The sequence below is a fragment of the Cyprinodon variegatus genome, unplaced genomic scaffold, assembly GCF_000732505.1.
Source record: "Cyprinodon variegatus isolate N-32 unplaced genomic scaffold, C_variegatus-1.0 Scaffold6, whole genome shotgun sequence".
In the NCBI taxonomy this organism is placed as follows: Eukaryota; Metazoa; Chordata; class Actinopteri; order Cyprinodontiformes; family Cyprinodontidae; genus Cyprinodon; species Cyprinodon variegatus.
This window is the reverse complement of record NW_015150459.1, coordinates 2,292,998-2,319,352: the sequence shown is the minus strand read 5'-3', so window position 1 is coordinate 2,319,352 and position 26,355 is coordinate 2,292,998. Positions and strand designations below refer to the sequence as shown.

The 26,355-nt window shown below is 38.6% G+C and overlaps 1 protein-coding gene across 1 annotated transcript; it reads left to right on the top strand.

The window, feature by feature from the left end:
• The first annotated feature begins 18,364 nt into the window (after positions 1-18,364).
• LOC107085119 (cbp/p300-interacting transactivator 3-like) lies at positions 18,365-24,565 on the top strand. Its single transcript, XM_015375282.1, has 2 exons — positions 18,365-18,591; positions 19,424-24,565. The coding sequence occupies exon 2, from the start codon at positions 19,429-19,431 to the stop codon at positions 20,200-20,202; it is 774 nt and encodes a 257-aa protein (XP_015230768.1). The 5' UTR covers positions 18,365-18,591; positions 19,424-19,428; the 3' UTR covers positions 20,203-24,565.
• Positions 24,566-26,355: the final 1,790 nt, after the last annotated feature.

Sequence of the window (26,355 nt, the reverse complement as noted above, 5' to 3'; positions counted from 1 at the left end):
GAAGGGTTATTGCACCAATGTATCAGAAGATGAGACCTGCCTCTGTTTGACAGCTATGGGGGATCTGCAGATGGTAAAGAGAAAAATGTAATTATCACCACAATCCAGATCTGTGTGCTTCTGAGAAGGCTGTTAAGTTCCAGGAATTTTCCAAGCCTAAAACCTTCATATTCTTTGTTTTAGAATTGTTATGGAGAAATGCATATAGCCCAGTCTTGGTTGTTGTGATTTAGGTGCACGTTGAGATTCAGTCTAACTGATTTCTTTTGTTTGTTTTTGTTTTGTCTTTTTCCTTTGCCACATTTGAATTATTTAAATGACCAAAGCTCGATTTAATATCAGCCAAAGATCATTTGTATAAATACCAATTTACACTTTAAATAGCGATGCTATTCATAATTAAGAAACAGTCCCTGCACTTATGTGAAAAAGTAACTTGTACCTATTTATACAAAGCTCAGCTCTGTTTAATTTTAAGGTTTGAATAAACAAAAATAAAAAATCTAATCTTTCATAGGAACATTTTTTAACGGTATGTGGTAGCAACAACACAAGAATGGTGAAAACAACGAATTGTGGTGAAAAGGGTTGGGCATCAATTGTACTTGAACTGTTCCTGTTCCGATTCCAATTCCTTTTTTGATTCTGGCTCCCATTTATTCTTGATTCTGATTCTTTTAAAAAGAAAAGGAAAATGTAAATTAGCTGGTTAACTTGAGTTCTGTTAGAATGGAATAGTTTAAACTTCTCAGAGAAATTTAATTCCTTCTACACCTACATTTGTGTTAACGTTACTATAAATTATCGCATGTTTTTTTTTGCAGCCAGAATATAAATCTAAAACCTATGAACTCTAATATAATCTTATGAATATTCCTTTCACAAACATTTTGACATAGGGCTTTATGCTTTAAAACCTCATTAAAAGATTTACACGTGTCCAGTTTCTCATGCTGCAGGTTCTTATGTTTTATAAGACAATTTCATTATTTCATTTACCTAATTCTTACTGTGGTGCGGCGCTACATTTTGTGTCTGACCTGAAAAAAAAGAAGCATAGGCATCCTGACTGAGATTATGTCCTAAGTGTCATTTACTGCACCTCAGTTCCACTCAACTTCACATGGAAGTAATGACATTTACTTTTGTGTATAGTGGAACAATACAATTTTGTCCTCAGTCATTCAGTTTGTGGGTTCTTGTCATATGAAGGCGATTCCAAATCAAGTAAAATAAACAACGGATAAAGTTACGCATTATATTATTTATAAGTTCGGCAGATCTATGTCAAAGTGCTTCTTATTCTATCCAGAAAGTGTATGAAACGAGATGGAGACATAAAGACGCAAAGTAAGTAGAACAAGAAAGAATAAAACAGGCTCAGCTCTCCCTGCAGAAGGTGGACAACAAATTTAGAGGAGGAACAAATTACTTCAGGAAAACCTACATGGCACAACACCGGTGCAGCAGGTGAAGTATTAGCCTCTCTTTCTGACTTCGGCGGGTGGCGGTGTTTAAACATGTCAGCCATGCATTACATAATCCCAAGGTCAGTGTCGGACCTAGCCGATTGGTCATTTGCTTAATTAACTTTAAACCAAACTTTTGTCGCATCAGTTCTAAAAACATCTTTAGGCGAACCCTTGTTGATCCCCGAAGAACCACTGAACCATATTAGCACCTTAAAAGGATTTTTCAATCATTCTGTTTAATTTTAATCAGAGTCTATTTACTCATCCCAGCTGCAGCCAATGGTGTCTTACTTTTTAATGATTAACTTGGTTAATGTTAAATTTCCGGTCTTCATCTTTAGTAAAACAAAATACATTGAAGCCCTTTTTAATTAACCTGGGCCATACCAAACATTTATCACAATAATCAGCCCAATTCAAATTAAATGAACCAATTAACAAACACACCATAACAGGTCAGCTGCTACCCGTTCTGATTACTTCTTCTTTTCTATTATGGTGGATTGCAAGTAACGTAAGGCACATATTGCCACCTACTGTACATAAGTGTGTAGCAACATCATAGCTATCAAATTATAGTTTTTATTGTTGTATTCTGAAGATGAATAAGTAATGCTTTCCTTAATATTTAAATATCCTTTATATTTCCTTAATTTGCCAATATTCCTCCAAGACTCCATTCTTTGCCTGTCCTTCCAACCATTGTTCTCAATTTTTCCCTTTCATATTCATACGTTTTACAGTTCATCAATAAGTGTTCTACATTTTCTTTCTCTCCACATTCTTCACAATTATCATTATTTTTCCTCCCTATTAAATATAAATTGATTTCTGATAACGAACTTCCTTGTTTGTTTTAAAAGTGGTGCGCTGTGCTCCTCATCTATACGTTAACAGCTGCCAATCAGCTAGCTAACAGCCTGTCTGCTCTGGATTGAACCGGGTAATTGCAACCTTCTCAGCGCACAAGCGCACTGCTCTAACCACTAGGCCAACACACCAAAGGACCCAGCATATAGGCCGAACAGCGTCTCCATTGGTGCTGTGTTCACTTTCAATTTTTTTTCAAAGCCATGAAAGTATACTGTGCTCATCTGCTTGTGGACAAAATACTGTTTTTGAATTGGCCCAGTTTGTTGAAGGCCCAAATTGGTGTTTGGCCCAGCTTTGTTTGGATAGTGTAGCCTGTCCCACTGGATTCCCCAGAGGGCTTCTGGCAAAGTTATCAATATTATTTTTGTCATGCAGGATTGTGGTAGTGGACAGTGTCTGTTGTTCATACTTCTGATTCTCCCCTTGCACCCCAGGGCCTCTGCATGTTACTGTAGTTAAGGACAAATAGACTGATTAGAAACAAAACACCCTCACCCACTTCTGTTCCCTGGTGAACTACATCACAACTCTGCAACTGAAAAACAACCACTCTAAAATCAAATGTTGGCTATTTCCTTAAGTTAATGGAGAAAGTATTTAGAAATATTGCTTTGAATTGATATCTGATAACATGGTCTAATATCAAAGTGTATCAAAAATTTTGACTTGACAAAAAATTAACAAAAAACGAAATGTGTAAGGGGCCAAACACTTCTTTTTGGCGCTGTTTTCTGTTTACTGAGGAGATTTGTGTGAAAGAAACAGATGGTGAGACCACAGGTACCTAAGCATACAGGAGTGCAAGCACGTAGACAGTCTTTCTCTCAGTGCAATGTTGTTATGAGGTGTTATGTTTGTATGTGGAGGCAAAAAGTGTCAATGGGTGATTTAGCCCCACCGCAGACCAGACTCCTCCTGACATGTGTGAGGTGAGTCAATTAGCTGACGGAAGAAAAAACATCCCTGCCCCCTCTCACTCACAGTGTCTCTTCTTGCAACCAACCAGGGAGCCAGTTAGGTAGCAAAAACAGCTCCTGTCTGCTCTGGATAATGGGAGTCACGGGGGGAGGGTTGCTAGTCATGGCTGGGGGTGGGAGGGTAGTGGGGGTGATGAGGTTGGATGTCAAGAATGTGGCTCATGGTCTGCTCTTTTGTGTGCTTTGTATGGGATGAATAGGTCGTGGCAGGCTGGTTTGCTTGCTGGCTACGGTTCTCCGTTGACTTGTGTTTTAAAAAGGCCTGAAGGCCCCAGCCAGACCCTCTTGAAATGAACGAGTCATATAATAAAAATTGCCAGGTGAACAGCTTACTATACAATCACTATATATAGACATAACTATTTCAGGGGGTTATCTCCTGCATGGCTTATCCTTGTCTCAATAGTGCATACACCTTCCTAATCTCTTCCCTCTTTATTTTCTGTCTGTGTGTCCATGTCATCAAGAGCCTCCTATCAGGATAGCTATTGTTTGCTATACTGAAATGGGAGTCTGTTTTTTGTTTTCATTGCTTTCCATATTCCCTTCCTCACTCATCCCCATTGCCCTTTGTATCCTCAGGCAAGTGCAATGGAAATATGCTACAGTCACACTGCTAATTATTTAAAAGTCATCACCTCATTAACAGCACAGGGAGATAATGAATGATTAATAGGTCATTCTTTACTTCATTGTCATGTTCTCCCACTCCCACTTTCTATAATGGCTTCTTGTTTGACAGGTTTTGCTTGCTGTTGTTGTCCATTTAGTTAATGCACCCCCCCAGCAAAGCAGGGCTGTATATGGATGTTCCTGGAGGTAACTTGAAACATAGCTGGCTTTAAGGCAGGAAGTGAGGTGAAGGGAACATGATTAGTGTTTGGAACAGCAAAGTTCCCTTCAGGCTAGTAAATGCTGAAGACTGGTGATGCCTGGAAACGCAGGGAGTGCACTCGTGGTGTGGACTGTAAATGAGTTGCACTGCATTATAATGTATGCTTAAGATGTAGAGGACTCTGGCGTTTGCATAGTTTGCATTAAGTCATCATTAGCAAGCCTGTTATGAAAATATTAAATGGAATCTTAAGTGTTCATTCTGGGCCTCAGCTTTATTCATTTCAATATCTGACAGACTTTCCTCATGAGCTAAGGCCGCATCTCTTTAATGATTTTTAGAAATTCTTTTGACATGATATCTCACAACAAATAAACCCAAATTAAATAATATATTTCAAATAGCTGTAATGGATTTCCTGCTGATAGGGATTAGAGTTATTAGGAAAAGTGGAAGACTCTCATGTGGTAACTGGGGTTGACTCAGAAAGTCTAACAAATAGTTTATTGATTGAGCTCCTGACCTTAAAGTTTTTACAAGAAATGTCAGCAGGGCATTGTAAAGACAAGACCATTTAGACTGTTTAAAGAAAACATTAATTATCTTCAACTCCCTAGTCTTAATAATCTGACATGAAGAGTAAGCAGATTAGACTACATTTAATGTTTTTCTAATGCACAAACTCTGTCCGCCTCCTGTCTTGATGTTGCCCTTTTAAATCCTTAGACACAAAATCAGGCATAACTAATTTGGCAAATGTGCCATGTCTTCATCCGTAGACATGTTTTCATTAACGTTTTGAATTTGTTCTTATTTTTAAGTATTGCATTAGAAAACGTGATGGAAACAACAAAATAATTTTTAATTATTAACTTCAAAAGTAAATAAATAGGCTTTTTTACATTTTTCATAACTAGCATTTACCTTACATGGGTGATCAGCTGATCTCTGTCGGTATCCCGAATGAAACCATTGGAATGGCACTACTCTCTCGACATCTCCAGAAGGCATTTCCATGCTAGTGCACATAGACATATAGGTTATACGTAGACACCTGATTGGGCACAAGTTCACACTTTGACGTCACCGGCATATTGTATGTGGCAGAAAATAGTTAACGTTTGCGGGTGTATTAAAGAGATAAAATTACTAATATGAGGTAAAAAAAAAAAAAAAAGAAAGAAAGAAAGAAAAATGTTTTAATGTTATGAGGAAAAATTTAATATTATGAGAATTAAGGTGGAACATTTTCAGAATAGTCACAGTTTGCAGAACTATTTCAGTCATGGAGTAATAGCCAGGCTAGATTATTTTAATTGTTTTTATTCTTTATGAGAATTACACCAAAGGGATACCAAATAAACTCTTATTACTATAAAAATATTACGAATATAAAGTACATTTTGAGATTAAAGTCCCTCTGGTACCGTTTAAGTGTCTGAGTCTATCAGCAGGTTTGCTACATTCAACATGGTGGACGCTCTGACTCATCCGCAGCATAGACAGACCCAGTCCAACAAGGCGTCTAGGAATATAATGTCTAAACTAGTGCACCTATACTTCCTCTTTATCAGTGCCAAGCATAACCTAAAGGTATGACATAACGCTTAGAATCACAACATTAATTTTCCCAATTAAACAAAGCTTACTAATTCACGTTTTCTTTTTTAGCATCTGAAGTTTGATCAAAATTAATGTTAAATTTACATGGAAACATGTCTATATTTATTCTAAAAGGGAAAGTGTCCTTAAAGTTCCAGAATTTCGACTGAGGCTTGTTAAAAAAGTTAGTAAATCTTATTTCTGTAGGATGATTTCTGTAAAGTTTGATAGGGGCTCGCTGACCTGACAACTAGCGGTGCATAAAGACAAGACGAACAAAACTGAAACTGAAACTCAAAGTGGATCCTGAACAAAAAATGATATATATATTAGTGGTGGGCTGTTTTGCCGTTAATGCCAGACGCTGATCGGCCAATAAAAAAAATATCACCATTAATCTATTCCCACAGTTGGGTTGGGTTGTCTATACTAATGATGACTTTCACCTCAAAATTTTAGTGCGGATGTATATCTGGGGGCGAGAACGAATCAGTCTCCCAACCTGTGTTGGCTTACTGTTAAATTACCACATCAAACGTTATGTGCTGACATGGATGCAGCTATAAGCACAGCTCTATCAGCCAAGCTAACCAATCTCTTCGCTCAGTGGATAGCAGCAAGCTGCAAGCCCATCAGCCATTTGCAACCATACTTTAAAATAAGTGAATCAGGCATGTGTTTTAGATCAAATTGCGTTTGTGCTTGGTGTTGGTTCCATCTGACCATCATTGCTGTCAGATCTCTTCCCTTCACACTGACTAAGAACTTTAGCTTACAGCAGGATGCACCCACGTAAGATATGGAAAGTGTGACGAGTAACATTAGACAGCCATTTTTAAAGCTTGTATTTGTTAAAAAAAAACAGGTGTCCTAAAACAGAGGAATCAGTTCTCGGAGCATAAGTTTAAAGCTACAGTGTGTAATTTTCAGCGACATCTAACGTCCAGACTGCAGACTGCAGCAACATGAACGTCTCCCCCCCACCGCTTCTCCCCCCCAACAGTACGGCGAGCGTTACTGGACAAAATGTCTTCCACGACGTCGGAATCACCTACTGTACCTTCTCAAGTGATGAGGTTTGTTTACATAGATAATTTTACAGATAGTATTTCATTAGTCTGTGTAGGGTATAGATTTCATGTAGACTTTAGATAATAAATATACCCGTTATTTTTTCTACATCGTTGTGACGTTTTGGTGAGCTGCTTTGCATGGTGATATAAACAGACGAAGTAATTGTAGTCATTAGTTTAACAGCAAGATTGTGTTCGCTGGAAGAATATATATTCCCCGTTTACAGAGTCCAAGTCTTGTTTGTGGCACGGGGGTTACAAGGCGAGGAAGAGGGAGAGGAAGAGGACGAGGAAGAGGGCAGAGAGGCCGGGGTGGGCGTGCAGCTAGGGCCAGGCGAGGGAGGGGAGCCAGCGGGGTGACTAGAGCAGAGGAGGAAAGGCTTGAAGATCTCCAAAGGAGCCGGAGAGAAGTAACCGAGGTATATATCCAGAAAATTATTTTACAGAAAATTACTGAATCATTACCTGTGAAACGTCAGGGACGTTGCTGAATAAGTATACTGGAGAGTAACAGCATCATCACGCAGCATGTTATTGTTTTAGACAGGTCTGAGCATCCTGTACTCCAAAAACTGCAATGATATTAGACAATTGTGTGTGTAGGATTAATTACCTGTCCAAGAGAAAACTGGCAACTTGAGCGTCACTTTGAAAACCTCCATCAGTGACTTCCATCGTGTAAATGCCGTGCCAATGTTGATCCGTGTTTTTTGTCGTTTCTTGTCACGCTTGCGTTTATTCTCGTCGTATTTCCGCTTCTTAGATGACGGGGGTTCGGTGTCCACCGCTTTTCGTTGTGATACAGAGTAGGCATGATCCTCCATTCGTCTGATGTTTGGCCACACAGTGCCAAACAGTTTGCAAAGTCACTCACGCCTGCCGCCTTGTTCACCTTTCTTGTTACTGAGGCGCAGTATACCTGCTTCTTCTTCTTCTTTGGTTTCAGGCAGACTAAACGCTTCTCAGGCATAGTACTGCCATCTACTGTTCAGTACCGTCTCAGTTAATCTCTCTCAACTTGCCGTAGGTATTTTCGAGCGTAATGGGAGATCTCGCAATTGCTAGTTTGTTGCCTCTGCGCTTGCCGTAGCGCAAAGATGTCTGCCTCCATGGCTGCGAGACCCGCTCCTATGTAATTATAAATAACGAATTCTAAGGCAACGCAAATATTATGGTTAAAAGGCTGAGCTCATAGGTGATGATAAATAACATAGTTATGTATAATATATTAAATTTCTGACTTTATATCCCTGTAATTATTACACACTGTAGCTTTAAGTAACATATGGACACAATTATCATTCACTCAAAGAGCATTACTTCAAATGTGTTAGCATTCATCTAATATTGTTTATGATTTAAATTTCAGAGTCATAAACCTGTAGTTTGGGTATTTCTAACCTGTGGGGAAAAAAAAGATAATTTTTACCTATCTATAATTCAATGGTAAAGCCTTTTTCCCCATGTCTTGTAGATTGTGATTTGTTTGTTCAAAAATATTTCATGTGGTTCTTATTTTGGCTATTTGGAAAAATGGATTGACATAACAAAGATTATAGAAGGGTCCGAAGAGGCCACTTTCAACAGAGTGTACCCTCAAGGGTCCCATTTGAGCTTAACAATAATCAATTAAGAAAAGGATTGTTTTCCCATTTTCTGAACACATCTCTCAAAACATTTTAATTGCGATATCCATGTAATTCTTGGATTCTTTTGATCTCAACAACATATGCATGTGTACAAACACTCCACACTCTTAATTTCTAATGATTTTGACAAGTAAGTTGACTTTCCCATGCAGGCAGATTCAGTTTGTGTACACGACAATGAGATTTTAAATTTTTCCACTGAAACGCCCATTTTTTGAATTCCAAAAATAGTTTTCTCTTTAAAAAAAATTAATGTTCCCATGTTTGTAAAGTCAAAGACTTTTATTCTAACATAAATTAAAGCAGGTTTAGCCTTATACTTTTTTATTTCTTTATGTATAATGTTTTTACTGACAAGAATAGGTCACACCAATAAGAGAACAAGTTATTATTATGGTATTTCTTCAGAATATTTGTTTAGGTTGCAACAAGTCTAACAGAGTGGGACTTTTGGGATTTTCCATTCACAAGAAAATAGGTCATAATAGGATATAGGTGTCATTATCAAGCTGTGAGAGATTGAAAAATCCCAGAGAACATCACTCATATATTATTGTCATGTGTCACAATCAGAGACTGTTGATGAAATACTCCCTCCATGAACCACATTCCAATCATGTCTCTATCCAAACCAAGACCTTCACACAAGGGCTCCCCCACTCATGGCAACTTCTTAGTGAATGGCAGTTACCAAGACCCCCCCCAAACACACACATGCCCCCCTTCCATCCAAAGTCCTTCCTCACCTTTTTTTCAAAACATTAGAATCAAATCTTCCCACACTGCTTCTATCTCAGCCTTGACTCAGATTTAAAGCTCTTTCATTGCTCTGCTGAACAGTTACTGTTGATTGGTGGTTGAGGAAGGACACGAAAGCCCTGGGAGTATTTATAGAGACTCTCTCATTTACCAGAACAATAACAGCCCTCCCCCACACTGACTGGGAGAGAAAGAGAGAGAGAGAGAGAGAGAGAGAGAGAGAGAGAGAGAGAGAGAGAGAAACTAACTTTTAGTTTCAAGAGCAGAAAATTAGTGCACAGTTTCACCAATTCAGTTGAATTATAAGTTATCTGTCAGAGCCATGGCAAGGATACACAAAATGATAAAAATATGGAAAACAGACTTCATACCTCAGTGATCGTGTGAAACGTGCAGAATGCCCTACAAACTTTGCTTATTCAATTCTGGTAGCAAAAATTCCCCCAGTGACTTAATAAGCAATGATTCTAAAGAACCACATGCAACCCAGTGATGTAATGAGTTTTATCGGGTTGTGTTGGTGCTGCCCTTTTTCCTTGGTACCAAGTCATGTTGCTCAGCTTTTGGAAATTCATTTATTCCTTTACGATACATTAAGGGAACTTGAAAGTGCTCATCTCAGCTAATGTTGAACAACATGATGTACCATGGAAGGATTTTTTTTTTTCATTACGTAGAATCATTTTAGCTAGTCATAACTATTGCGCTTTTTTATTAATTGTTTGTAACAAACAATGTGTTAGATGACTAATGTTTCTGTTGGGAATCATAATTGGTCTCTCGCTTCTTCTGTTTAGATGAAATCTCTTACCATCTGAATAAATAAGATTTAGGCTACATTGTGACACTTCAAGAGGTTGTTTATCAAAATAAATACAGATAAATAAACAACCCTTTAAAACCATATCCCTACCATACAAAAGATATGTTTAGCTTTCATTAACTAAAAATCTAATAAAAAATGGAATCACTGTTGTTGTCACTTGTATGGTAATTTTAAGTGTAAAAATAACAGCCAACAACTAAAAAAACCGATGATACTGGTCAGACACATTAAGAGAATCCAAGAGTTGCATCTAAAGGCTGATTTATACTTCGAAACTATGTCGTCTGCGTAGGTGTTGCAGTGAACAAAAAGATGTCCCCGCCCCCTCCATAGACACTCTGCTGCACCTCTCCCAAATTGTAGGTGACCGCAGACGGAGCTGCAGACGGAAGACCGGCTTGTTTTGTTTGTACGACCGCAATTGCGGAAAACATCTCGTGAAGTTGGACCAGCTAGAAGAACGAGGTGCGCGAGAATGCTGGGACTCTTTTTCCACCTGGATCTCCGCTCTTTTTCACCGTGATGTCCCGCTGTTGTCGGACAAACTCGCCCCCACTTCCTCACCGCCTCGGCGTACAGCGCAGACCACGCTCAAAATTGAGCATATATCGAAAATGTCTGCATCAAGCTCACTGCGACACACTGCCGCGGGGAGTATAACCAGCCCTTTAGACTGTTATGAGCATGTCTTTAGCCCCATTTACACTAGCCTTTTGAAATAGTGCCAAGAACGGTCCAAGCACAGTACCAAGATAACTGTTGATTGTAAATTAAATGCAAGTGAACTGGACCATGCCAGACACAACTGAACTGGGGCTAAATCTAGTACTAGTTCAACAGTAGGGCTCGGCACGGTTTAGTACTCTGATAAAAAAGAGCAAATGAGGAGACTGCGTAATCTCTTATTTACAGTCAGCAGACTCATTTTGTGGGTTTTCCTGTGTTTTTTTATTTGCAATTCACAGATCTCTTCAGCTGTTCACAACACAAACTTCTTCTCAGGTCATAACCAATAAATTACATCATAACAGTGTGGTGCAACCTGGGATAATGCGAGATCGAGGCTCCGAGATTCAGACGGAGGACGCTATCCAGGCCCATAAGTTACTGAATGTTACAGGCAGCGCCATTATAATTCATGTAATTCCCCACCTTGAGAGCTGTAGTACCGTGGACCGCCAATAGGAGGTGAGGAACTGTGCTAGAGTGATGTGTAAATGGTGGTAAGAACCAAGCTTGGCGCGGTTGACTGAACCAAGCTCGGTGGGGATCAGTTTTAGTGGGGTAATGTAAATGGGTTATTAGTAATTCATCAATTTTACAGCATGCAATTACCTCTTTAAGAAAAAGAGTATTGTCTACTTCTTTGTCTTTAAGTCCTATGTCTAGAAAGGTACCGGGAAGGTAGTGATTTGTTTTTTAAAACCTATAAACTAAGGTGTTTCAGACAGTTGATATGTATTACTGTGATAAAATGTGAGCTCTACCCTCAGTCGTAGCCCTGAGCACAGCCGCCTTATTGAATAACTTAATCTGTTTATACTCAGAAGGAAAACAGAATGTCGATTAAGACCATTTTCTAGGCAGCTAAGATTACAGCACAGTTTACAGAATCTTGGATAAAAAGAACTCTACTGCAACCAAAAAATATCTGCGGTTATTTTGAATGAATTATAATTTGAAATAGCAACATTTAAGCAGGTATTAAATTTTATGTTCATTAAAGCCACATTTATGTAAAACATGTTTGTTCTTTATTAGTTTTATATAATCTATTTTTTTAGTAGAAAATCCTCATAATTAACAGAGAAAGGCTTTAATATATATGTCCCTGTGTAGTTGTGAATATACTAAAATAATACAACTTTTCAAAATTTTTCTGACTTTGTTTATCTGATTTTAAGCACTATAGAGCATTGGTGAAGTATTGGGATGGGCCATTAGGAAAGCAATAGTTTTTAGATGCTCTTTGACCAAAACATTAAGCTCATTGACTGTCTGTGGGAACCATCATGTTTATCCATTATGCCATTGTTGAGACATCTGCTAAGTTTCTTTTCTTCAACAAACTTTCAGAGTCAGGGAAAATGGTTGTTATCACATCACTTAGCAGACAGTTACCGTGTGCCATCTTCACTTTAATGCACTTCAGCCGAGTTTTTGCTTTAAAGAGATTTTGAGCAAAGGACCCGGTTAGAATAGTGAGAAATACATTTCTAGATTGAGTCTGTAGGCTTTATTGAAATCATGCAGAGAGTTCAAAGAAGTGGATGCTGGTTAATGTGTTTTGGATCATTTCCCAAAATTATACTCTACTCTATTAGGACCATCCATTTGATTGTTTGTTAATTAACTTATTAAATGCATTTAAGCACAGAGATAACTTGCTGAGGTTCAAACTGAGTATCATAAATGGGATTCAATGGGTAGCATGGCCAAACCGGTCTAGGTTTATGGATCCACCAATCCACATTTTTCACTGCTAATCCGATCCCAGAATTTGGGTATCTGCCAATGTAGATACCAGAGCTCCTTTTGCTGTTGTTCTCAATATGTTGTCACAGATGCTGAAAATTCTGAACTTTTTTTTTAAAGCTACAGTGTGTAATAATTACAGGGATATACAGTCAGAAATGTAATATATTATACATAACTATGTTATTTATCATCATCTACGAGCTCAGCCTCTTAACCTTAATATTTGCGTTGCCTTAGAATTCGTTATTTATAATTACATAGGAGCGGGTCTCGCAGCCATGGAGGCAGACATCTTTGCGCTACGGCAGCGCAGAGCCAACAAACTAGCGATTGCGAGATCGCCCATTACGCTCGAAAGTAACTACGGCAAGTTGAGAGAGATGAACTGAGACGGTACTGAACACGCAGACTAATGAAATACTATCTGTAAAATTATCTATGTAAACAAACCTCATCACTTGAGAAGGTAGGTGATGTGGACGTCGTGGAAGACATTTTGTCCCATAACGCTCGCTGTACTGTTGGGGGGGAGAAGTAGTGGGGGGGAGATGTTCATGTTGCTGCGGTCTGCAGTCTGGACGTTAGATGTGGCTGAAAATTACACACTGTAGCTTTAAATTCTCATTGTGAAATCCATTCAGACAGTAGATATGACTGTGACCCACAGAAGAGATTAGCTTTTTTACTCAAAATCGAGGATAGAGAAGGATAGATGCTAGCCCTGGTTGGACACTGCCTCTTCCTGCTCTTTCTTTCTAGCTGACTTATCTGATCTACTGCTGTCCTCCTCCCTGTCTTCCTGCCTCTCCACAGCCTTCAGTGCTCTGTTGCCCCAGCAGGTCTCTCTGATCTACTGCTTTGGTCCTCCGCTCTCCTCCTGAGCTAGATCCGGCAAACTGCTGCATCTCCCTTGCTTTGGCCATGGTCTATCTGATCTAGAGCTCTCAAACTGATTTCCCGCTTCACCTGTCTAAGCTCCATAATGGCGTCTCACCTTACCTCTGTTGTCCAGGTGATTTGTTCTCCAACCCAGGACAGCAGTGGCTCAAACCGGGTCACGGATAGGCGGAAGTCCCACTGAAAGCAACTGTCAATGTTAAGTGTAAACATTCACAGTAACCTGGATTTCCTGACAGGAAACAGATTTCTTCATGAGTGGCGGAAAAAGGGCTCTCTTCTGGATATTAGCAACCAGCTAGCAGAACAGCCAAAAAGGCAGACTGGAGACTTTCAAGCACAAAACATTACAGCACAGAGGCAGCCATTGGATTGGAAATGCTTGCGGGTTGAATTGGAATTTTCTTATCTGTAAAATACATTGGTATCTGAGCCCAATACCTATACTGGATCAGATGGGTATTGTTTTGGAGAACTTAGAAATAAAAGGCAGTACATAAAAAAGGCGGATAGGGTTAAGCGGTTAAGGTGATAAAATAGGGTTTAAACTAGCACCATAAGGTGTACCTAAAAAAATCCACAGATGGTGATCAGTTGCATGTCACTAGAATTAGTTTGGTGACATCAGACAATGGGAAATGTCTTAATTGCTTTGGCACGTTGCACATAGCATGTGGTGGGGCAAAGTTCAATTACTAACGTTATCAAGCTACAAAACTGAAAGTTCTGAATGCTTCAAACCTTTGTGACTTTTATTTATTAAAGAAACACAGAGATATTTAGTGGAAAAGCTCTTGCAGTGCATATTGATTATATCATGTTTGATTGGTAGCTTGGAGCAGAGAGAGAAATTGTGAAAAAAAAAAATATTTCCTGTTCCTATCACATCATCAATGTTTGATTTTTTTTTACATTCTAATTTCCCACAAGCTGTAAGGAATAAATTTTGTTTTGTTTTCACATAAAAGTAATTGTTGCATTTTATTAGAAAAAAAGATATGCATAAGACTTTCCAAACACCCTTAATAATGAATATAAGCTTTTTAAAGTTTCTAAATCAAGTCTACCTCTTGTTAGCACATAGATGCTTTATAAGTGTTTCCTCCTTATCTTGTTTCTCAAGCATTTGCCTCAAATAACCACTTCCAACCGAAGCACTCTCACTGCCATAAAATACAGACATTTATCAGATTGGACTTTGTAAAGATTATCCAGTATCTTCCACACAGATAGACACAGTGTCTATGATAGGATCATAAAGACAAGAAAAACATCTCATTTTAAAAAAGCCATCTTTTGGAAATCGCAAACCCAAAATTTAAACTGTAAACGTAAATGTATATTTCACATGTATGGCTATTATAAAGAAAACACAATTATTACCATTATCACTGACTGAAAATGTGTTACTAAAAAGATGTGAAACAACGCAAGTCTTCATTTTTGCTTCAGAAGATAAAACTATCATGAAACTGTATGGGGCATTTATTTTCGGTTTTACAAAGTTTCATGGAGGTGTCTTTTTGTTGTTTGTCTATTTCTTTCATAAATATAGTCACGTGAAACTCTCTGGTGCCTGTGTTTCTTCTTGCAAACATGGAGCCACACCTACAGTATATGCCCTGACAGAAAGTCAGATATCAAGAGGCTGCAGGCAATGTTTGCGAAATCGCTTCCCCTAAAAACAATGACTACATCCAGAAAAGTGAATCAATCTATGGAGTAAAATCAAAACTGTTAAAACAGTAGGGCCATATATATTTTAAAGGCTACAAAATGCAAAATATGAATGATGTATTTTCTACTTTTACTTCCACAATCGTTGCATAGCGAAAGTTCCATAAGCATTCAGCTTTAGACTAGTAAGTAAACAAACCTGTGCTTAACTTTTTTTCACATGGTTACCTCTGAAAAATATTTTGACCCCCCCCCAGTTTGAGATACAATAGGAATACTCACTGATATCAAGACTACCTCTAGAAGAGTCAGAAGTTGCACAACATCCATAATATTATGTATTCAATACAGTTGATGCACATGCAAAATATAGTGAACGTTGCATGGATGTGGTTTATCAGCAATTCTAACAGTTTGTCTTTCATTAAACCAGTAGCAAACATGGCTCTTTGCAACCTCCTTTTATAATAATTAACAATTCCCCACTACTTTTGCAACTACAACGTGTTCAGTTTGGTAGGTGACATTATTCCCAGCTTTGGCATCCAAGACAAATTGAACAGACCATAATTGGTTTAGGCTTATCTTTAAGTAGGAACCCAGCTGAAACTCTGCTCAAGGTTTCCAGACTACCACTGGCTAACCATGTTAATGTAGGCATTTTCTTTGCAGTCCTTTGTAGACGTTAAAAGTAAAGAGGTATTTAATAGTTTTTTTAATTATGAAAAACTTTGAAGTACCTTTTTTTTCCTATTTGATGAGCTCTCCCTCAAACTGATTAAGCCTGAGATTCAAGATTTTTACAATGAACATAGTTTAAAAACATTAAGATCAACAAAACCTTTATATTATGTGCAAAAACATAAACTAAATATGTTGAAGCTTTTTTTGTATCAGGAACCATTTTTATATTATTATAAAAGCTTAAAAACAGCAAAATCTAGACCAGTAAAGCCTGATTAGGATGTTCTTCTTGGATTGCAGGTTCTTTAAACCAGTTTATAATATCTTATACTGTTTGTGAATCGCAGAGAGGATTTTCTTAGTTCCAGTAAAATATTTCTATTATCTTGTTTCATTCTCATGTCCTGAGTTGGATGAATCATCACTTCTTACCAAAACTGATGCAATAAATTGACTCATTTAAATGAAATAACTTTTTGATGCTATTCTTGACTCAAAGAATTTTTAATCAAGCAAACCAAAAACTTTGATTCATTTCAATGTGTTTTTGTTTGCACTACCTGGTTGGGTGATTTTCTCAGAAGCGTCTCCACACCTGGGAGTGGCTTACAACATAGACAATGTCACCCAATGACAAACCTCTGCCTGTGGCTGCTCGTTTATGGACAAATTACCCTGACAATGGACTGGCTTGCTTAAACCAAAAGTGCTTTTATTCATTTGCAACAACAGGAGAGGGGTCATTGTCCTGAAGTGAGCAATAAAGACATGAGTGCATGTGAGATATTGACGTGTAGACAGACCAAAATTTACACATGCACACACATGCTAAGACATGCCGAAAAACACATGTATGCATCCAGAGCCATGTAAAATGCATGATTGAGGCAAATGAACATCCAGGAGTGGCTGTGGTTACACTGCAGCTTGCAGCTTGAGTGGCTTAGAATAGCACAGAGGCTACATTCCTCTGCCCTCCCTCTGCAGCCAGCCAGCAGACTGCTGGGTCACATGTACTAACAGGAATCTCATGGATCTTAGAGATGGAGTGTGAATACACACACGAGGGTAACACGCTCACAACAAAAACACGTGTAATAAGGAGGTTAAGCTATCTATCTATCTATCTATCTATCTATCTATCTATCTATCTATCTATCTATCTATCTATCTATCTATCTATCTATCTATCTATCTAGAAAAAATTCTTAAGAAATATCTGCTAGAGAATTAAATTCATGCTAATTCTTTTAATGGCAAATGTCTGCTCACAGCAAAGCAGCCCCTGATATTAAACTAAACCCACAGCCCTTCACAACACACAAGGTGACCAAAGTGCTGTACATAAAGTGAACATTGTGTAAGCAGAATGAGAAAAACAACAAACAAATGTATTGTCCCACAATGGGGAAATTCTGCTTTTTGCAGCCACAAAAAGATTATAAAAAATATGAAACTGTATTGCTGAATATTAAAAGACACCTGAATTATTAGTTTTTAGGCATGTACTTAAAAAGGTCAGGAGTGGTGTGATGTCAGGAGGCAATTTGTTTGTTATACAGCCATTGGGTCCGGTGACTGAGAACGCCTGTTCACTCCAGTGTTTGGACCTAACTAAGAACTTTTAACCAGAGCTGGTTTGTGCACCTTAAGCCCCTAGCTGTGTACTGAACATACAAGAGCAGAGGGACAAGACTATTAAGAACTTCATGAAACCCTTCGAAATGTTGCGGAATTGTTGCATCAATTCCACATCATCATTCAGATCAACATGTTGCATTCTAACCAGTGTAAAAAAGGCCTTTAATCATCAAGGTTGATGAGTAAGTTACTCTCTGTGTCATTTTTTTTTTTTTTGTAACATGACCAATCCTGGGAAGCTTCACTACTGTTCCTCTTGTTTTCTCCAGTTGTGGGTAATGACTCCAAATATGGTTCGTCAAGTCTTAAAAACTATTTTGAAACCCTTTCCAAAATACTTCTTTAGCTTTGTTTTGAGTTATGTCTGGAAATTCAATGGTAATATAAATTTATATATATATATATATTTTTTATGCAGGTCCGGCAGATTCCATAACAGTCTCTTCCCCACTGCCATTAGACTGCTAAATGTTGTGTAAAATGGGTTATTTTATTTATATATTTAAAAAATTATGTTAGAGCTGTAAATATACAGTCATATATTTATTTTACTATTTTTTATGTAGTTATTAATGTTTTTCAAGGTCCCACTTTAAAAAATGAAATTGTCTAGAGCTTTTTTCAAAGAAATTTCTTTTTGTTTACATTTGTGTATACAAATTGACAAAATAAATCTAAGTCTATCTATCTATCTATCTATCTATCTATCTATCTATCTATCTATCTATCTATCTATCTATCTATCTATCTATCTATCTATCTATCTATCTTCTAAAGGGAAAGAGTGAGGTGGAGGGTATTTAAATTAACCAATGTTTCCTTAACTCTCCAACGGCCCCTTTTTTCTCTCTACGCCCATGCACAATTATATCAAGTAGGGCCAATAGGAACAAAGAAGCGACAGCGCCGAGGCTCCACCTCCCCTCTGACTTGCCTTCCTCTGAGCTTTTTAGATGTACATAATCCCTGAGTTGACCCAGAAAATAGGCAGTCGTTTCAAGATCTGATGCGCTAGTCTTTTGTGCGCACCGTTCCCTACTTTGAGCATGAAGTGTAACCCCGAGGAAACCGTCCTGTAATCCGGAGGAGCTTCGCCTCGCACAGGGAAACTCAAGTCGCGCAACTTTGAGAAAACGCAGCGGACACTGGTGAGCGATACATGTTTATTTTATTTTTTAAGAATCTGTTCATTTGTTGTGAGGAAATGTGGATTTTTGATTTCGCTCTTTGATGGTTTCAGGGACTCGTGTTCCATTGTTTGTATTCCCTTGTTTCAAAGTCGCTTATAACAAAACGGAAATATAGACTCTTTATTTTGAATAAAAAAACATTGAAACAGATTTAGTGCGTGGGAAATGGGATAAATAAACAATAATATCCCAGGGAAATATAAGCACTATTTTAACTGTTATTGCACGCCTCGTTTGGTTTTGTGGTGATTCAGCTGTTAGATGTGTTGCATGATGTCAGTGTTCTTTGTTGCAACCTTACGTGCGGGAAAATCTAACAGATCCCCCCCCCACCACCACCATCACCACCAGCTGGCGTGCATATAGGTGGGATTTAAGAAGCGGTGTTTAAGGTTTAGGATTTTCCTCCATTTGAAAACGCGCCCAGCCTATGTTAACCTGTAATTTTAAACCTGGGCGTTATTTGCTTTGGCACAAAGGGGGAAAGCGTTTTTTTTTTTTTTTTTTTTTGAGAATCAAGCGCACCACCAGGGTTTTTCTGTGCGCCTCCGTAACCAGGCAAATATCCAAGCACATGTTTTGTTCCGCTATGATGTCCCCTATTAAAGGAAACGCACTAAATTAATTTCTGAAGGAGTTTTCCTTTTTTTTCCTTAGTCTCACATAAGATTAAAACATCCAGTCTTGCAACATTGTTTATGTTCACTAGATGGCATCACATCTAAGTCCTAAACCTGTTATGAGACAGTTTTCCTGTTCCTAAATGACACTGTTTTATGTCCATACGCAGGAGGCATGGCAGATCATATGATGATGCCCATGAATCACAGCTCAGCAGGCACTGGTCTCCACGGTTACAGGATGGGCATGAATGGCGGCCTGCAGGCAGGTCACCAACAGCACGCCAACCAGCAGGGTATGAGGGCGCTTCCCAATGGCCAGATGATGCACTATGGAGGCAACCAGGCCAGCATGGAGGCTGCCATGAGGCAACGGCAGAGCATGGTGGGCGGGCCCATGAACGGACAGCTCAACGGGGCCCAGATAGGTCATCACCAGATGACCTCTGGTAACATGATGTACAATGGACAGCCTCAGCAGCAACAGCAGCAGCATCACCACCCTCAGCAGCAACAGCAGCATCATATGCATTCACAGCAGCATCAGCATCAACAGCAGGCGCCACATCAGCAGCAGCAGCAGCAACAACAGTTCATGAATGGAGGGTTAACGTCTCAGCAGCTCATGGCCAGCATGCAGCTGCAGAAGCTAAACACCCAGTACCATGGACACCCACTGGGACCTATGGGTGGGAACCACATGGGGCCTACAAACCAGTACCGCATGAACCCAGCTCAACTGGCTAGCATGCAGCACATGGCTGGGCCCGCGTTAGCCCTGAACGGAATGGACGCGGACATGATTGACGAGGACGTCCTGACATCACTGGTTATGGAACTGGGCTTGGACCGGGTCCAGGAGCTACCAGAACTCTACCTGGGCCAGAATGAGTTTGATTTTATCTCAGACTTTGTGAGCAAGCAGCAACCAAGCACTGTCAGCTGCTGAAAGGATCTTTGTTTGCAATGGCCACACTTGGAGGAGGAGGAGTTAGCATTGTCCAGGAAGAATGGAAAGAGGCAGTTTGTTTGGTTATGATTTTATGAGCAAAGAACTGTACAACTAAACTAAAGTTGTGGAGCTGGGTGTGCAGGAGAGGATTCTGGATATCCACAGCTTGTGTTTAGGTTGTGGTTGGAGATGGTTTCTCATCCTGGACATGAATGTAACAAAGAAATCCTTAAAGCCACTGAACAATACTATGACACTATGTAGCCTCTAAGTCTGGACTCTGTGACAGTTTACCAGTAAAAAAAAAAAAAAGGTGTATTTATTTATTCCTATCTGAGAAAACTGATAAATAGAAGAGTCGCCTTCGCTGTTTTGGGATCCAAGTGGTTTTTATGATCTTTTCTTGAAAACATGTTTGTGGAGGAATATGAAGATTTTGGATCTCTGCCCCTGAACTTTTCCTGTTCTGTTTGGCTTAATCTTGAAATTAGCTCATTAAACAAAGCAATGCTCATTTTCTGTTTAATCACAGAAGTGATAAAGTGGTTCATTAGAATGCACACTTTCAAGAAAACTGGTTAATGTTTGGTAAAGTGTGGCCTTTTAAAGATGTAATGTTCTCAAAACAAAATCTACTGCTTGTACTGTATGAAGCTGTATAACTCCAACATGTCCACACTATTTGTGTTCTATTGGAGATGTAGAACCGCCTTAATCATGCAGATTTTTATTTATTGGTTGTTTATATTGTTCCAATACTTTTTTTTTTTCTTTTTGTTTTGGGGGGGTGGTTTTTGTGAAGGGGGTTTTTGACGATCAATAAAAATGGCCTGGATAGAAGTGTGGCCTGCATTTTAATTCATTACATAACTCTTCCCTCAGACAGCAAAAATCAAGGGGAGTATGGGAGTTTGAGATTTCTCACTTGTCTTGGCCTCAAAATCTACCAGATCCACTTTGCATGTAACTTGGTGACAGCCACAACAAAAATATGTTTACAGTTGATGGTGGTTAAAAAATTAAATGTGAACCTAAATTACAATATCTCCAAATTGAATTTAGTCTTTCCCAAGTCCAACTCTTAAGTGAAAATGGAGTACTTGCCACAAGCACTAGTTTCTCTACACTCCTTGAAGGATTGGTGCACTTGAACTACTTGTCTTTTTGCCTGCTGCTGCTATTTGACTCCACATTATACATTGTTAATTTTGCTTTCTGGTGCGATTCTTTAAAAAAAGGCAATCATTTGGCTCATAATGCTAAGAGCCAATGTTGGGTTGTTTTGTTTCTTTGCAATGAGTGAGCCTAAGTGGCCAGTTATTAGCAGCGGTACTACTGTTTCAAAACTACAGTTCTAGAATGTAGACGGTTCGCTGTTATTATCTTGAGCTTTTTCAGCTCAACCAAAACAATTTTCTATAATTCAAGACTGGAAAATTAAGAGGGAGGCTGATGTCTGTAGTAAATCTATTTCGGTCATGTTTTTTTTACATTTTTGTTCTATAATTTCAGCTAAGGACTTGGATTCCTTTTATGGCCAAAGTATATAATTTTGTATTGTCTTATATGTCAAAGGATAATAAATTCATACGCACTAAAGGTTATAGGGCTTTTGAAAGGGAAATGGGCCAACAACAAAGATCTTGCAATGCACTTTCCAGTGGTCACAAGGTACTTCTTCAGATTTTGTTGTCCTGTTAAGCAAAACCTAACAGAATGTTTTGTTGCTTTAAAAGCTTAATCTTATCGCAATTGGAAAAAGCAAACAGTTCCAGCACATGTCCTGATATATTTTAGCAAATTCCAGGCATTTACATTTGTTTTGATAAGATAGAAGGGCTTCTGTTTTTCTGGCAAGCTTCCCAAGTGACCTTTTGTAGATGGCCTCCAGTGGTTGTTAGACTTGGTGAAAAACTGCAGCTAAAGTTTTCAAGAGTAGGCTTTGTTTTATGTGGTGTTTTTCTTTCACTTTATACCTCCCTTACCATCCTGAAATGTTGAAAGGCAGCCAGTCTAATTGTCAAGGGCTTTGAAAAATGTGGAGCATTCATTTTATATATCAAAGTGGAAGGACAGCACTGTTGTGATGCTGCTAACAGATTTACCTTCATCTAATGGAATATCAGGTTAAAAAAAATGCAATATTTGCCACTGAATATAACCTTGAGGAGTTATATTGTGAGGAGTTGGTAATTATTTTTCCTCTATATTTAGCAAGAATGAAGATGTATCTGAGTTGAATTTCTCACTGGACATGTTGGGCAATTATACCCAGATTGGATTTACCTTTACTTGAACAGTAACTCTGCTGATGGCATCATAAAGTAGGTGATGCGATAAAAGAAAATTTGTTTTGTTAAGAGTTTCAGCAACGGAAAAGAAGAAGATATTTATTATTGAAAATGGTATTGCAAACAGCTCTAGCCTACTCAAAACAAATAGTTAAAAGAGTCGTAACTATTGGCTCTAAGATGTAGGTGAACACAAAGTTTTCACTGTTTTAAAGCAGCAGCCAATAAGCCTGCTGTCCAATTGCAATCTCAGACACAACCATTCTGGTATAATTGCATTCATTGTAAAATGAGGTTAAAGAGACTTTGTGTAGTAGCGGAGCTGCTGGAATGGTTTTGTGACTCCAGGCTGTGAAAATGCTTGATTGAGGTCATGTTGGGAATGTCATCAGCATGGTTAGCTTTTTCCACACTGTCAACAGAGGCATCTTTAGCGGCGTCGTGAGTAACAAGAGGGGAAATGAGAGCAGCTTTGTAAAAATAGTGTTCGCTGATTGCTCAATTTTTTAAACTCAACTCGCCTGTTAAAGCAAACCCCTTGGCTCAATTATCCACTTGTGCTGATAGCTGGAGGGCTCGGTTTGAAAAGTGGTATCGCTGATGACAGACAGTGAGATGTGTTTGACTAAGTGGAGGGTTTGATTTAAGTAAAATGAATATGTTTCTTTCTTTAGTCAGACATTGACAAGAGAATGGCTCATAAGTAGGCCAACAGTCTTGGCACATTGCTCACTGACAGTTGCAAGCTCTTTACCCAGTGCCAATCTGGTGAGATTGTCCTTTGGTTTGCTGGCACACGTAATACTCTGGCTCCTTGTGTATCTCATAATTGTATGTTATTCTTGAGCTCTTTGTTTTGCCCCAATTAAATGCTGAGCTTTTGTATCTTGGTTGTAACTCCATGGGCAAAAACTGTTAACTACGTTGAACAACCCTGTTTGCTTTCCCAATCCCTTGTTATGACTGCTACTTGCTTCACCGAGGCCAGTCTAGACGCAGGCTAAGCAGGGTGGGACGCATACAGTTACTTGTATCTTTCTTTTTCAACCCACCCACAGTAACTGCTCCATACATCAGCGTTTCTTCCTGTGGTTGCTTGCTGATGTCTCTGTTTAAGTCAGAAACCCAAAAGCCACATACTTACAGAAATACTCAATGAAAGAAAGACGTACAATAAGAAAGGGAGAGGAGAGAAAATGTAAGAGCTTATTAGAAATTAGCTGGAGGGTTTTTTTTTTCATCTCTGCTACCTGGGGATTTTTTTTTCTCTGGGTTTTTCCCACAAAATCTCTAGGACTCCAGACAAAGTACTTCTCTGAACGTCTTCACAATGCAGTTTAACATCAATCTTTCTCTCAACCTCAACAACTGAGCAGTTTCTGTAGCTCTGTATCAAGTACTGCTCAGTTTTTCTCTTTTCCAGGCTGTGGTCCAGCTGGTGCCAAGCCTGAGCTCACGTTAATCTCCAGCCCTGGCGCCAATGACGGATAGGTGGTCATTTACTGTTGTCACGCATGGCCAGGTCTCCCACATGTCCACACACACACTGAATCTGGGCACAACCTGATCAAACAGGCTAACAGGGACACCTCAGTATCAGTGTGTATCCAGGAGAGAAGAGAAAAGATTTATGTCACATCTCAGCTCACTGAGATCCCTCCTTTTACCTGAGGTGTTAGAGATAGGCTTACTTCAATACACCTCTAAATGAGGGATGAAAGAGCATTTAGATTGTGTAAATTGATTTCTTAACAGTCAGTGTGATTAAACTTAGCAACCGCTTTCATTATATTTCCCCAACACCAATCGGAGAATTACTTTAAAGGGGTAAATACAAAGGAAATTTGAGCTATATCAAAGAGAAATTATGCTTTGTTATTAAGATAAAAAAGGTGACCACAGCACGTGTTCGATCTTCCCTACTTTACCATGGAAGCTAAGAGGTCTTTTTTTTTCTCTGTTTAAAGATCTTTTCATTAACCTTGTCTGCGTGTTTGAGTTGGCAGGGGGTAAATAAACAGCAGCTCCCTCTGGACAGGCAGGGTTCATAGAGTGGACATGTTGCTCAAGCCGTACTTCCTGATTTTCTAGCTGAACAGTCACCTTGTGTGTCTCCTTGACATTTGCTCAGATTGTTGGGGTCTTGCCTTTTCTTCCCTGAAAATGATGCAGTGATCTGTTTTTAATCCATTATCTCACATGAAGGCTCTGTATCTTATCATCTCAAGATGTGCAGTGCAACAAAAACATGTTTGTACACTTACAGATTTTTCTTTTTTGTAACACTAAAATAGTTCAAATCATCTTGCAATTTGCACCAAAAAGATGAGCAGAATATATCAAAATACTGTTTACAAGTATTACTTTAGTTATTTAGGGATTAAAAAAAATGATAAAATCCCATCCAGCCCAAGTTTCTGCATGTGAACACCCTTTTTTAATTGAGTGTGCTTAAGATCATTGATCAACTCGCTTCTGAGCTTTAAGTCATAAGTTGATGAACAAACATTTTTTTCCATTATTTATAGTGAGTTGTGCTAGAACTGAACCTCTGCTGAGCTAAATGAGGGGATTGAGCCTTTAGATTCAGGGGTGTTAGAGAAGAGATGCATCTAAAGGTTACAGGATGGTAGCTCTAGAGGCTTAGATTTAAGCACCCTGTGTTAGATAGTGTTCAACCACGAACATTGAGCTTAGATAAAGAAAATTAGACCCAGAGTTATCTAAAACTAGGTTTTTGGCGTTTTTGTTCTTCTTAGACCTCCCAGATGAGTCGATGGTTATTTATTTAAATAGTTTTGGTAGAACACTCATGCAAAGGAATATTTACTTCTAAAAAGAAGGACTTTTTTTCTCCTGTTTTCTTCATTTTATTCACATCAGGACAGGCTGTGTTTCTTTTTCTGATATTGCAGACAACTTCTTGCTGCTAGACAGGTTTTAGAATTGTTCAAATCTTTTGGTCAGACACCAATTAGGTCAAGTTTTAAAAAATATTACAAAAAATGTGTTTTATCAAAGAAAATTGATGATATAACATGAAGACAGTTACTTTTTTACTGGGTATTTTGGATAGCTAATATTTCTCTTTAATTTTCTTTCTTTTGATTCAGTTTTTTGATTGCATTTCCTAACTGTGAAGGTCTAAGGTGCTTATTACTTTTTGACTCCACTGTAAACCCAGTTATTTCTCAGTAATATTTAAGGTTCTTGAGCCTTGGCAGTTAAATAAACAACTGATTGTTGCATGTTGGGGCAGATGACATAGATGTTGCCTAGTGACTGGGAGCTCCTCCTCCAACCCCCGTACCGAAATGTGGGGTTGAGCGTATTGTCAGCTCTTTGAAGTCTAAGGGAGGTGGTGTAAATAATTTATTTGCCTTCGCACAGCTGACACTTCTGAGTCTGGCTGGCTAAAGCATCAAGGTGTCCTAGCAATGTTAAAGGTGGTAAAGATTAAATACTTGAACCTTTTAAAATAAGATGGCTAAAACAGTTCCGGAGCTGCAGTTTCGCAACAGCGACAGAAAGGATATTTAGCCTGTTGCTACAGATATTACAAAACACAAGGAGCCTGATTGTGATCAGAGTCATTCAACCACTAAAAAAATCTCAAATTTTCGTTTTTAGAAGAGAGTAGTCTCTTTGTATTGCAAAATGAACATATAACGCCTTTCAGAAACACAAGTCTTTTATTTTTATTTAGCCATCTTAAAACCAGTCTTTATTTGTATTCTGTTTGTTTATTTTCAATTCAGTTTATTTACATAGGGCCAATTCACAACACGTCATCTCAAGGCACTTTACAATTTACCAGGTCATACAGTCAAATTGATACTAAGTTTTCTATCTAAGGAAA